The sequence below is a fragment of the Stegostoma tigrinum genome, chromosome 3, assembly GCF_030684315.1.
Source record: "Stegostoma tigrinum isolate sSteTig4 chromosome 3, sSteTig4.hap1, whole genome shotgun sequence".
NCBI lineage: Eukaryota > Metazoa > Chordata > Chondrichthyes > Orectolobiformes > Stegostomatidae > Stegostoma > Stegostoma tigrinum.
The window spans coordinates 196,136-211,217 of record NC_081356.1 but is presented as its reverse complement, the minus strand read 5'-3'; the positions used below and the strand labels follow the sequence as shown (position 1 = coordinate 211,217).

The following is a 15,082-nucleotide window of genomic DNA, read 5'->3' as shown; positions in this document are numbered from 1 at the left end:
GGGCCAGAACATGGTTTTCAGATTCTTCAACAAACACCAGTGAATCTGGGGGTCTGAGCCTCAGTAGGTTTGGCCTCAACCTCTAATTTGGAAGTTCTAGCTTCAGGTCCATTCCAGGAATGATTAGGAGCAGTAATCATGCAATTCAAACTGGCTGAGGTATGACTTCTATGTTTTTGTCTCTAATGTTTCTTCCCTCAGCTGCTGAATTTTCAATAAAAGAATGCAGCATTTTTATTCAAGGTTATTTAATTTCAAAACAGAACAACATGTAATTGTATAGATTTTGAAACAAAAATAATATAATTACTTATTAGCACAACTATTCATTGTAATTAAAATCAAGGTACTTTGTACATTTAGATGGAGAAAATAAATGAAAGCAAAGTCCTGTGAACATGAAATCATTACAAGTGAGGAATTTGTAGGAAATTTTGGTTGAGTGCACATGAAAGAACCCATCTGTTCTGAAAAAGGGTCATTGGACTTAAAATTGTTAACTCTGCGTTCTGTCCATAGATGCTGCTGGACCTGGGTGTTCCTCCAGCAGTTTCTGTTTTTGTTCTGGAAAATATTAATTCGGTTTCCCTGTTTGACAGAAAATCATTGCTAGCATGAATATTGAAGTCTGTTAGCAAGTAGCTGTGCAGGAAGCCCTTAAAATTGTCATCAGGGTTGGTATTGAATGTTGAGTGTGGCATGGTTAAAACAGCAGTATTCCACAAAAGGCAATTTATTCTGCAGTGTGACCATTGCAATGGGCTTCTAGCAAATTCTTTCAAGTTTACCCAGAAATGATTATTTCTCAGAATTAGTCCTGTTTAGTGTTTACTTATTTTAAGATTGAGTTTACACCGGTAAATATTGTGTAATAACGGTGCGTAAAATTATCCTGATGTTTTCTTGTGCTGTTTCTTTACTTTGCTTCAACAATAAAATAACATTTGCTGTTTTCCAATTCCTCAGATGCAGCAATTGTTCTATGAAAACTATGAGCACAACAAGAAAGGATACATTCAGGATTTGCGTAACAGCAAGATTCATAATGCGATAACACTCCACCCAAATAAAAGGCCTGATTATCAGTATAGACTACATAACTATTTGTTGACTCGTAAAGTTTCAGAACTACGTCATCGAACCATTCAGCTGCATCGAGAAAGTGTTTCTATGAGCAAACTCAGTAACACTGAAGTTCACAAGGAGGATCAGCAACTTGGAATGATGCCATCCTTTATGCGCTTCCAGCCTCGTGACAGGAATGAGGTTCTTGAATGGGAATTCCTTACTGGGAAGCACCTTTTTAGCATGGTTGAAACACAAATTCCTCGTCAGGGTATCAACAGTGCACTCCGTGCAGCACTGGATGACACTATAATGCAAGTTATGGAGATGATCAATTGGAACTCTAAGACCAGAGGACGTGTGATCGAATTTAAAGAAATTCAATATGGCTATCGCAGAGTTAATCCAATGCATGGAGCAGAATACATTATGGATCTGTTGCTACTTTATAAGAAACATAAGGGGAGAAAGGTGACTGTTCCTGTGAGACGCCATGCCTACATTCAACAGTCTTTCAGTAAAGCATTCATGAAGGAAGCTGAAGAACTTGATGCTAGAGAGCTTGCAGAGAGCATAAACAGTGACTCTCAGTCTTTCTCTTTCCTTTCAAACTCACTGAAGATCTTCTCGCCATTCCAATTCACAGAGACCACAAAAGAGCTTAAACAACGAAATGACCAAAAAGTTCACATCCTTGTTCCTCTCACTGGAAGGTATGAGACATTTGTCCGGTTCATGGAGAACTTTGAGAAGACTTGCCTTATTCCAAATCAGAATGTAAAACTAGTCATATTGTTGTTCAATTCTGATCCAAACTCAGATAAAGGCAAGCACATGGAGTTAATGAGAGAGCTTAACCTTAAATATCCTAAAGCAGATATGACTATTCTCCCTATGAAAGGGGAGTTTTCAAGAGGCCTAGCACTAGAAATGGGAGCTTCTTCATTTCATAATAACAGTTTGCTGCTCTTCTGTGATATTGATTTAATATTTACTCTAGACTTTGTGCAAAGGTGTAGGGACAATACAATTCAGGGAGAACAGGTTTATTTTCCTGTAATCTTTAGTCAGTATGACCCAAAAATAGTTTATGGCAGCAATCCAGTAAATGATAATAACTTTGTTTTCACAAAAAAGACCGGTTTTTGGCGGGATTATGGATTTGGAATAGTTTGCATATATAAAAGTGATTTATTGCATGTTGGTGGGTTTGATACCTCCATTCAGGGCTGGGGCCTAGAAGATGTGGACCTTTTTGCAAAAGTGATCTCTGTTGGCTTGAATGCCTTTAGAAGCCAAGAAATTGGTGTTGTCCATGTTTACCACCCTGTTCACTGTGATCCCAATATGGATCCTAAGCAATACAAGATGTGCCTAGGGTCCAAAGCAAGTACGTTTGGATCAGCAATGCAGTTGGCAGAACTCTGGCTTGAAAAACATCTAAATGGTGGCTACAATAGAACTATGTCCTGACATTCAAGCTCTTTCGCTCTCTCAAAGAGTGTTACCTCAAATTTTTACATTGTTATGCTTATGTTTCCCAGTCGCCTCTTCCAAAGAAGATTTTCAAAGCATTAAGGTGAATTAAATTGGTGAATATTTTAGCATCCTACGGAAAATGCTTTGAAAGTGGGTCATTTTTGATCTTCTTGCCTAAAACTGGGGAACCTCAAAACACTTGAGGGTATTGTCAATCACGTTTCTCCTGCAGGCTTTATAAAAGTACTTCACATGTCAGAATCTGAACTCAGAATTCAAAATTTATGGAATGGAAATAATGCCACAAAAGTGCTTTAAGCTTCAAGTGGGAAAGAACTAATCTTGACTTTTTATTTATGTTCAGACTTTAAAATTGTTGACTTTCACCATCTGCAGTATTTTTTAAAACTATGTGAACAAAAGTATGATTGTATGTTTGCTTTTAAAAACTTTTATGTGGGAATATACTCTCACGAGATTACAGGTACTGGTGACCAAGCTCTAAATGTCTGAAAATGTATGTATTCTGTATACTGTGTACAGTGACTTTAGATGACTCCTTGTTTCTTCAATGGAAACATGCTGCAAGTAGGCATGTATCTTCATTCCTGTAGCTTTGTATCCTTAAATACCCCTTCAGCTTGCCGCTTAGAACAAATCACCTGAGAACACTCCTATTTATAATAAAGTATCTGCATAACATCATTTCACTTTCCAAAAAAAAGTTGCATTGTTTTAGACTATTTGCTAAACACTTTGGACTCCAAACCGAATTTATTTTGCTTTTATGCTTCTGATCTGCAGTGATTTACCTCATTGATGATCAGAACATTGCAGTTATGCAACAGCAATTTAGTGATAATTGCTGCACTGCTTGAGTGATCTCTACAATTAGCACAATTTACTGACTGTTTAATGCTTTAGAAAGATTTTTAAATTCATTGACAGTACACACTAAGAGTTGACCTAACTTCCTCCAGTACACATTCATCACTATTCATAGTGGGCTCCAGAAACAGTTATTGCTGTATATGCATATCCTACCTTTTTGACGATGGAAGATACAGTGTTGTGTAGCTGCTGGAAGTATCAAAGTAGTCATTTTGCGTCTGGTGCAAGGTGACTGGTGATTCTGGGCATTGAGACCCCAACAATCCACTGTTGTATTTTTTCTCTCTGATCCACATTCAACAAAGAAAAAGGCAGCTTGTAGGCTTTGTGGGAAGGGGGCTTATGAAATGCACAATCTTGGTTTTGGAAGTTGATGAGTTGAGCAGTGATTACTCTCTCACTTCCCTTAAGGCATACCATCTGAAATCTGGGTTGCATTTTATAAAAAAGTTAACTAACATAACAACTTTTTCTTCTTTTTCATTTATTGTTTGGTAATGCTTTTGGATAAAAGCTACAGAATGTGATGTTTTGGATTTCAGAACAGGTTTCCAATTATTTTGTTTTCAAATCTGTTTCCATGAATTAAGGTGTTGTACTTTATTGCTGCTGGTTCTGTTTTTGGTCCTTATTAATTTTCTGAAATGACTGCTCATGTTAACTGAAAGAGCAATAGAAATTTCAATTTTTTACTTGTTTACCAGAGGTGAAACCAAATACATTCAGGATTGCTAAGCTTCATGATGCAATATTGAACTACTTTTTAAATAATTGTAAGCAATTTTTGACGAACAAACATAAATCGATAATTGCAATAAAAAAGCAAGAACTTGGCATTCATTTGAAAAAATACAAATTATGTCCATCTTTGGTAGAGCTGAGATTGCCATAGATGCCCACCATTGATTTCTTTGCCATATTTTAATTTTGAAACTCTTGCACAATTATTTACATTTTTATTATTTTGTATATCTCATGACAATACCACATAATAAGGCTTTGCTTTATCAGTCAACTGATGAAGGTGAAAGGAACCTTATTAATTTAGAAACAATGACCTTTGAAACATACGTGCTTAGTGAGAAGATATAAAACTCATTCAACATATTTCTAAGAATAGATCATACGCTAAAGGAGCAGAATTAAGCCATTAGGTCCCTTGAGTCTGCTGTGCCCATCAATCACGACTGATATGTTTGTCAACCCCATTCTCCTGCCCTCTCCCCATAACCCTTGATCCCCTTACTAATCAAGAACCCATCTATGTCTTATATATACACTCAATAACTTGGCCTCCACAGCCCTCTGCAATAATGAGTACCACAAATTCACCACTGTCTGGCTGAAGAAATTCCTCCTCATCTCAGTCCTTAAAGGTTGTTCCTTAAAGGCTTGTTCCTGTGAAAACTGTATGAAGAACATTTTGCAAAGGTATTTTACAGCTGATGGTAAAGTTCAGCTTTTCTTCAGCAGAAAGCGGTGGGAGCCGGGCGGAAGTGAAGTCGGAGCTGAGATGCAGTTGGGAAGGTAAGTGACTATTATTTAAGCACTTACCTTGAAGCCAGCAGACTTTTCTTCAGCAGAGAGTAGCGGGAGCTGGGCGGAAGTGAAGTCAGAGCATAGAGGCAGTTGGGAAGGTAAGTGACCGTTATTTAAGCACTTACCTCGAAGCCCCAGGTCCTACACAGTAGGGCCTCCCTCCCTCCCTCCTCCTCTAACCTAATTAAAAGTCCACAGACTCGCAGCAGGAAGAGCGGGAGCATCGATCAGAGGCCGATAGGTTGGTGAATCTCTGCTTTAAAGATTAGGAAATACCTATCTTGACCGTCGGAGCCCTCCATTCCTGTTCCAGCAGCAGAAAGAGTGGGAGCTGTAACCGAGAAGGACTCTCGTGTGTTATTAAGGTCAGGCTTTTCAATTTATACCCTTGTGTATTGTGTAATTTATTAAAAGTTTAATTGCTGAATTGAAAAAGAGTGTAGCAGAGAAGTACTAGAAATTATTTAATACATAAATTGTAAAAGTTAACTAAATAAGTAGTAATGGCTGGACAGGTGATGTGCTGTAGCGTATGATGTGGGAGCTGGCTGATCCCATTGTGAACGGCAGAGACCACATCTGCAGCAAGTGTTGGTTGCTGGAAGAACTCCGGATCAGAGTAAATGATCTGGAATCTGAGCTTCAAACTCTGTGGCACATCCGGGAGGGGGAATGTTACCTGGACACTTTGTTTCAGGAGGTAGTCACACCCGGTAGATTAAATAACTCAAATTCAGAAAGTGTTCAGGCTCGAGGTGTGACTGTAAGTGAGGCAGGTAGGAGGATTCAGAGTTCAGGAGTGCAGGAGCCTCAGCCCTTGACCTTGTCCAACAGATATGAGATTCTTGCTCCCTGTACGGTTGAGGAAAAGGACTGTGGACAGGATGAGCCAGCTGACCACGGCACCATGGTGCAGAAGGTCATTCAAGAGCGGGGAGCAAAAAGACAGGTAGCTGTTATAGGGGATTCTATAATTAGGGGGACCGATAGTATCCTATGCAAGCTGGATCGAGAGTCCCGCATGGTGTGTTGCCTGCCCAGTGCCTGGGTGCCGGACATCTCCGACTGGGTTGAAAGGATATTGGAGTGGGAGGGAGATGATCCAGTTGTGGTCCACGTTGGGACTAACAACATAGGCAAAGCTAGGGTAGAGGACCTGTTCGGGGATTATGAAGCACGAGGAAAGAAATTGAAGTACAGGTCCTCAAGGGTCATAATCTCCGGGTTACTGCCCGAGCCACGTGCCAATTGGCATAGGGAAGAGAAAGTGGCTAAGGGATTGGTGTGGGAAAGAGGGATTCCATTTCATGGGGCATTGGTATCAGTTTTGGAACTGGGGGGATCTGTACCGTTGGGACGGTCTCCACCTGAACCGATCTGGAACCAGTGTTCTCGCGAAAAGGATAAATAAGGTGGTCAGTAGGACTTTAAACGAGTGAATCGGGGGAAGGGAAAGTGAAAGAGACAGGGAGTATGGAGTTCAATGGAAAGATAAGCAACAGGATAGCATGTGTACAGGTGGATTTAAGCTCGAGGCAGACTAGGAATACAGCAAAAAGGAAGGATAGCTTAAGACACCTTGGGATTTCCAACCTCTCTAATAATGATAAGAAAGCTAGCATTAAGACACTCTATCTAAATGCTCGTAGTATTCGCAACAAAGTAGATGAATTAACAGCACAAATCCTCTTGAAGGATTATGATGTGGTAGGCATCACAGAGACATGGTTGCAGGGAGCTCAGGACTGGCAGTTGAACATCCAAGGATTCACAACATATCAAAAAGACAGGGAGGTGGGCAGAGGGGGTGGGGTCGCCTTGTTAGTTAAGAGTGGAATTAAATCTACGGCACTGAATGACATAGGGGTCAGAAGATGTGGAGTCTGTTTGGGTGGAATTGAGGAACCACAAAGGCAAAAAAACCATAATGGGAGTTATGTACAGATCTCCTAACAGTGATCAGGACCAGGGGCGCAAGATGCACCGAGAAATAAATAGGGCATGTCAGAAAGGCAAGGTCACGGTGATCATGGGGGACTTCAATATGCAGGTGGAAGGGGTGAATAATGTTGCTGGTGGATCCAGAGAAAAAGAATTCATGGAATATATGCAGGATGTCTTTTTGGAACAGCTTGTGACGGAGCCCACAAGGGAGCAGGCTATTCTGGACTTAGTGCTACGTAATGAGCCAGACTTTATAAAAGACCTTAAAATAAGGGAACACTTAGGAGGCAGCAATCATAATATGGTAGAGTTCAGTCTGCAGTTTGAAAGAGAGAAGGCAAAATCAGATGTAATGGTGTTACAGTTAAATAAAGGTAATTACAGGGGCATGAGAGAGGAATTGACAAAAATCGACTGGAAGCAGAGCGTAGCGGGGAAGACAGTAGACCAACAATGGCAGGAGTTTCTGGGTGTAATTGGGGACACAGGACAGAGGTTCATCCCAAAGAAAAGAAAGATTATCCGGGGTGGGATTAAACAGCCATGGCTGACAAGGGAAGTCAGGAAATATATCAAAGAAAAAGAGACAGCCTATAAAGTGGCCAAGAGCACTGGGAAATCCGAAGATTGGGAAGGCTACAAAAACAGACAGAGGATAACAAAGAGAGCAATAAGGAAGGAGAGGATCAAATATGAAGGTAAGCTTGCTAGTAATATTAGAAATGATAGTAAAAGCTTCTTTCAATACATAAGAAACAAACAAGAGGCAAAAGTAGATATTGGGCCGCTCCAAATTGATGCTGGAAGGCTCGTGATGGGAGATAAGGAAGGAGCTGAAGAACTTAATAAGTACTTTGTGCCAGTCTTCACAGTGGAAGACATGAGTAGTATGCCAACAATTAGGGAGAGCCTGGGGGCAGAGTTGAGTATGATAGGCATTACAAAAGAGAAAGTGCTAGAAAAGCTAAAGGGTCTAAAAATTGATAAATCACCTGGCCCTGATGGGCTACATCCTAGAGTTCTGAGGGAGGTGGCTGAGGAAATAGCGGAGGTTTTGGTCGTGATCTTTCAAAGTCACAGGAGTCAGGGAAAGTCCCAGATGATTGGAAAATTGCTGTTGTAACTCCCTTGTTTAAGAAAGGATCAAGGCAAAAGATGGAAAATTACAGGCCGATTAGCCTAACCTCGGTAGTTGGTGAAATTCTAGAATCCATTGTCAATGGTGTGATTTCTAAATTCCTGGAAGTGCAGAGTCAAATTAAAACAAGTCAGCATGGTTTTAGTAAGGGGAGGTCATGCCTGACAAACCTGTTAGAATTCTTTGAAGAGGTAACAAGTATGTTAGACCAGGGAAACCCAGTAGATGTTATCTATCTAGACTTCCAAAAGGCCTTTGATACGGTGCCTCATTGGAGGCTGCTGAGCAAGGTGAGAGCTCATGGTGTTCGAGGTGAGCTACTGGCTTGGATTGAGGATTGGCTATCTGACAGAAGGCAGAGAGTTGGGATAAAAGGCACTTTTTCGGAATGGCAACCGGTGGCAAGTGGTGTCCCGCAGGGTTCAGTGTTGGGGCCACAGCTGTTCACTATTTTCTAAACGGTGAGAAAATTCGCAAATCAGAAGTGCAAAGGGATCTGGGAGTGTTGGTCCAGGATTCTCTAAAGATTAACTTGCAGGTAGAATCCGTAATTAAGAAAGTGAATGTAATGTTGTCGTTTATCTCAAGAGGGCTGGAATATAAAAGCAGCGATGTGCTTCTGAGGCTTTATAAGGCTCTAGTTAGGCCCCATTTAGAATACGGTGTCCAATTTTGGGCCCCACACCTCAGGAAGGACATACTAGCCCTGGAGCGTGTCCAGCGGAGATTCACACGGATGATCCCTGGAATGGTAGGTTTAACATATGATGAACGGCAAAGGATCCTGGGATTGTACTCATTAGAGTTTAGAAGGTTGAGGGGAGATCTAATAGAAACTTACAAGATAATGTATGGTTCAGAAGGGGTGGACGCTCGGAAGTTGTTTCCATTAGGCGGGGAGACTAGGACCCGTGGGCACAGCCTTAAAATTAGAGGGGGTAAATTTAAAACTGAAATGAAACGACATTTCTTCAGCCAGAGAGTGGTGGGCTTGTGGAATTCATTGCTGCAGAGTGCAGTGGAGGCCAGGACGTTGGATGCCTTCAAGGCAAAGATCGACAAATTCTTGATCTCAAAAGGAATCAAGGGCTATGGGGAGAGTGCAGGGAAGTGGTGTTGAAATGCCCATCAGCCATGATTTAAATGGCGGAGTGGACTTGATGGGCTGAATGGCCTTACTTCCACTCCTATGTCTTATGGTCTTATGGTTCCTTCAGTCTGTTCCCAACACTGACACTGTCAGAACTCCACTAGTCACCAGCTGCCATTCTAACGAAGACCCCTTTGACCCACTCTGCCTTCTGCCAGTTCATGTCTTTAACACCATGGGCTCTTGTCTTATTTAGCAGCCTCCTGTGTGACATGTTGTCTGAAAATCCTTCTGAAAGCCTTCTGAAAATTCAAATCGACCAGATCTACTGGCTCTCCTTTCTCTAACTTGCTCTTTACCTTCCTGATGAATCTTGAAAGATTTGTCACTCGTGACCTCTTGTTAATGAAGCTGCACTGCCTCGACCCTGTATTGCCATGCAGTTTCTAAGTTTTCTGTAATGTCATCCTTAATAATTAATTCGAATATCTTACCAAAGACCAAAGTCAGGCTACCTGGTCTATAGTTTCCTTTCTTTTGCCTCCCTCCCTTTTTAAATGAGCGATGTTACATTAGCCATTTTCCAGTCCTCTGGGACCCTCCCTGTCCCCATTGATCCCTGAAGAATCACCATGATTGCCTTTACAATAAAGGCTTTAAATATTGAGCAGTTGAAATGATATTTTCTTAGTGGCACAATTCTTAAATCTGTTGTTCATTACAGAGCTCATTCCTTACAGACTATGAATCTCCAGATTTGACCCCTAGTTTGTGCCAAATTAGTAGATATGAATTCAGTAATAATAGGCTTCTCAAACCACTGTGTGTATCTCTCAGAAGTTTTCACAAGGTGAATAACTTGAATGCTGGAGATGTGCTCACTGTCTTTATGCAAGTTTATATTGTGCAATTAGGTTTTGAAAAGTAATGGGTTTCTGAGGTAGAAGACATCTAAACAGACAAAAAGAATCCAGTTACCAGCTGTTGTGATTTGAAGATCTTGTGCACTACATCATTGGTTGGACTTTTTATGAGGCTTTGCTTTACACACGTTGCCAAGAGACTCAGGTAACTTTTCAGCTTTTCTGCCTAAGTATTGATGATGATCTTAACATTTATCAATTGGGTAAAAGCACAATACTGTAGATTCTGGAGATCTGAAAGATCAATAGAAAATGCTGGAGAAACACAGCCCATCTGACACATCTAGTATATATATACAGAGAGAGAGAGACAGAATTACTGTTTCAGGTCAAGTGTTAACTTGGAACTGCTGAAAAGTGACGGTTTTCTGATATTGATAGGAGGAGGAGAAGTGAGTGGAACAGATTGTTAGGGCACCCAGGCCAAATGACAAAAGCAGTGAAAATGGTGGAAAAGAAGTGATAGAGATGTAAAATGGGCGTGAATAGTTGAAAATGGTTTGGCCCTCTGCGATCAAACCCATCCGGAGAAGATAGAAAAACAGAAATTGCTGGAGAAACTCACTAGATCTTGCAACATTTGTGGAGAAAGAAGTAATTAATGTTTTAAGCCCAGAAACTCTACTTCAGAACTGATAGCATCTTAGAAAAATGGTATGTATCTTGATGATGGAGGGGTGTGGGGTGTAGAAGAAGGTGGAGACAGAGCCTAGCAAGAGAGAGAGGAACAGTTAGGCAGAGATTGCTGCTTATGTCCTTCGCATCTGTTTTGATGATGCCACCTTCTTCAGGGGGGCCTCAAATATCCATCCATTTCCTCAGTCAAGATTTCCCCATCATCAAGATTGACAGGGCCCTAAGCCATGTCTGACCCAGCTCTTGGACTTTTGCCCTTACTCCTCCTCTTCGTTCCCACAACAACAATAGGCTTCCGCAGTCCCCACTTTCCATGTCCCCAGCTTCCAAAGAATCATAAGATACCGTTTACATCACTTCTGAGATGCCTCTGCCAGAGACATGGTTCCCTCCTGTCCCTTTTCAGCCCATTTCCTCTGGGACAACCTGATCCACTCCTCCACTACCGACTCCTCTCTCACCCCCAGGCACTTTACCGTGCAATCGCCAAATGTGCAAAACTTGCCCATTTAACTCCACTGCCTACAGTATCTAAGGCCCCAGAAACAGCTTGCCAGGTGACGTCGCGATTTACCTGCACTTTACTCAACCTAGCCTACTGCTTTCATCGCTTACAATGCTGTCTCCTACACAACATGGAGACAAAACACAGATTGGTTAATCACTTTGTGGAATACCTGTATTTGGTCTTCAGAAATAATCTCAAGCTTCCAGTTGCTGTCATCTCAATACACCACAATGTTCCTAGGCCAAGATTTCTGTCTCAGGCTTGCTGCAGTGTTTCTGGTTCAGTGCAAGCTAGAAGAGCAGCATGTCATTTTCAGGACACAATCTCAAATTCAACAATATTCAGAGTCTGGACACCAGGTCCCATCATGACATGGATTGCTTTCAGCGCAGCCAACCCACTTAGTAGTCCCCACTAACACCTATCTACCCCAGGTTTGCTGTCAACAATCACTTTGTCAAATGTTTTCACTCTTTATTTATCTCGCAAGTGCACGTAATGTAACATATGCTCTATTTCCACCTATCCACCCACTCCCCTCCCATCTCCTGTCACCAAGGTAAATACTACTGTTGCTGCATACTGTCAGTTCTGAAGAATAGTCAGTGGACTTGAAATGTTAACTCTATTTCTCTCTGCACAGATGCTGCCACACCTGCTGAGTTTCTTCAGAATTGTCTGTGTCTGTATCAGGTTTCCAGCTTCTGCAATTATTGTTTGCATGGAAATAAAACACTCTGGGGAGGAGGTGTAATAAAAATGGAAGACAGTATCATGCTATAACATATTGTATACAATGTTTTAAATAGTGAATACGTCAGGTGGCTTCTGTTACTGACATACAATCATCCCTCCTGGATTTTCTCCTCATTCCTGCTTATGTAGGACTAAGCAGTTGGATATTCAGTTTCCCAGTTCCAAAATTGAAAGGTATCATTTTTCTTCAAACTCGTGACAACCTTTTACTTACGGGAGAATTGATGCCCAATGACCTGAGAAAGATCTCAACTACTGCAACCAGTCAATGGTTCTGTTTGTTGGATCAAGTGATCTTGATCTTGAAAGGTCATCTTTTCTTTCAGGCTTTGTAGTATTTCAAAGCATCTAGTCGAATTTACAATTTATAAGAAAACTATGCTTGTTGAACCCTGAAACAAAAACAGAATATGCTGCAAACATTCCAGATGACCATTTGAATCACAGCAGAGGAAGTACAAATTAATGCTTCAATTCGAGACCATTTGATCATTGAATATCCCATTACTAAACTGAAAGAATAAATTTTATTTTGCTCTGCAATTTGAATACTTCAGATAGTGCGCATCTAATCCTGCAACCTAACTGGAATTGAAAGAGTTGACTGAGGCTTCTCATTATGTTTACACAAACTTATAGAAAAATTTTGACCTGTGACAAAAAGTTGTGTAATCAAACCCCACTAAAAATTAATAATCCAGCCTGACACTTCAATATAGATTGGAAGAGGTGTCACATTGCTGGAAGGACAATACTTCAAACAAATTGTTTTATTGAGTTTCACATCATCATCTCCATCTGGCTGAAAAAATCCCATTGCAAAATTCCAAATGGGTAAGTGAGTGCTATTAGTGACCTGGTCAGGATTTATTGTTCAAATGTCAAAGCCAAAATGTATTAACCATTCATTTATCTCTTTGTTTTGTGGGATCTTGCTGTTTGCAAATGGGTGAGTCCACTCTGAAATGTCATGAGAACATAGAAGACATTAGTATACTTGCAGGTTCTTTCTTGCAATGATGTACATCAAAGTTGAAGCATTTAAAAAATATAAAATAGTGAAGTCATTTATAATAAGTTGGAAGTAGCAGGCATTTTTTGATAGTTATAAATCTGCACCAGCAATCAAATCACCCAGATATTAAAGAACAGTTGAATGGATGGATAGTGGGTTTTCGATACAGGGTAGCATGATTTGTTTGCAGTATTCATTACTTTTTTCTTCGAAAGGCTCGTTTTAGTTTCCTATGTGAAAGAGTAGAGATCACAGTGATCCTTACGGGGTTATGACAAAATGTCAACAGTTTTAATTCACAAGTTGCAATTCTTTGGCTACAAATATTTACTTAAATTAACCAGTAAATAAAATAAGTAAATTAGACAAAATTAAATAAAATGAAAAGTCAACACCGTCTTAAAAGGGCTTTGTAACAAAAAAAGGTAAAAGCAGATATAAATTAAAATGCTAGATAACAAAGTGTGGAGCTGGATGAACACAGCAGCCAAGCAGCATCTTAGGAGCACAAAAGCTGACGTTTCGGGCCTAGACCCTTCATCCTCTCTGATGAAGGGTCTAGGCCTGAAACGTCAGCTTTTGTGCTCCTAATTTACTGCTTGGTCTGCTGTGTTCATCCAGCTCCACACTTTGATATCTTGGATTCTCCAGCATCTGCAGTTCCCATTATCTGTGATAAATTAAAATGCTATTTTTGGGAAGAGATGATGTCAGCTGACCCTTTTGCCTGCTGGTGTGGGAGGGACTCGTGCCAATTAGAACTGCATGCTACTTCTCCAAGGATAGCAAAAAGGAGGGCTCCCACATAAAACAGCCTCCCACGAGGGACCATCACTATCTCTGGATGGCATGCGACAACATGTGAAAACAGTTTATTAGGGTGAAGAACTAGTGGAACATTTATACAGGAAGTCTCTCCATGCAGAGTCAAATGAAGTGGAATGAATTTCCATGGGAGTCTCAAACTGTAGAGTGGGGTTATAGAGGGATCTTGTTTACAAGATGTATAGTTACCAAGATTCAGTAGATTAGCACTGATGCTTTTGTAATTGCTTGTATTTAACAATGTCTGCTTGCATTGTGTGACAGGTATTTGTGGCTAATGATGTATGTTTTTAGGTTACTTTCACAATGTTTGCAACATATGTATTGATCTAAGTTCATAAGGATATAATATAACATTATTTAAAAGAAGAAAAATTTTACTGGCTCATTATGAGAAATTTCTTTTTGTAATTTTAGACTCTTGAATGGTAAGTTTATAACTGATACGTCGCAAAAGGTTAGTCACAGCAAAAAAAGACTAAGTGCTCAGGAATTACCATATAATCTTAACAGCACTTCACACTCAATAAAATATCAGGTTCTTCTCTATGATGGACACGGGAAATATTAATGGAAAGAGGCATGATTGGACACATCAAGGACTTGGTGGAAAAAATTATTATTTAAAACAGATGGCTGAGGCAGCCCAAATGTTCTTTGTAGTTTAATCATTCCTTTATAAATTGACAGTCTGTTCACAGCTGTCAGATCAAAATGACTCATTTAGTAATGAGATCACTTTGAACATCATCTCTGTGCTGCAGGTATTATCAGGTACTGTTAATGATTATAATTCACAAGAAGTATGTAGCTGCTGAGTTATTTGAGACCTTCATCCAGGATACCCCTTCAAAATATCATGGAGGTATATTTCTCTAATTATCTGAAGGGAAAATATTAATTAATGCTGTGTAGGGAGTTTCTTGTAGGCAAACAAAAGTAAACAAATCAACAAAAATGTACTAACTTATTCATTTTTATAGCATATCCTATGTCAGAAATGTGTCTAATCTTCCGTTATTTGTATATTCAATGCCAGGTGGGATTAGCTTTCATGTTGAGTTGTCTGCATTTGAGTACCTGTAGAAACCCAAAATTGAGCTTTGAAATTAGCCTACAACATGAATGCAAAAAAGTATGTGTAAAACCGAGAATAGTGTATATAGCAAAAATAGTATGCTTAGGCATAAATTTGGAAAGGTGCTATTGATTTAAGTGGAATGAGGGAGGGGTTAAATCTCCCTATACTGAAGACTGGATTCAGTTGCTAATG

The 15,082-nt window shown here is 40.2% G+C and overlaps 1 protein-coding gene across 1 annotated transcript in view; it reads left to right on the top strand.

Annotated features, from left to right (window-relative positions):
• The window catches only part of LOC125451216 (chondroitin sulfate synthase 3), a 161,331-nt gene extending 157,002 nt beyond the window's left edge, over positions 1–4,329 (top strand). The window contains exon 2 of the mRNA XM_059642649.1: positions 967–4,329. Within this exon, the coding sequence (XP_059498632.1) occupies positions 967–2,538 (1,572 nt within the window). The 3' untranslated portion in view covers positions 2,539–4,329. The remainder of the gene's footprint in view (positions 1–966) is intronic.
• The last annotated feature ends 10,753 nt before the right edge of the window (positions 4,330–15,082 follow it).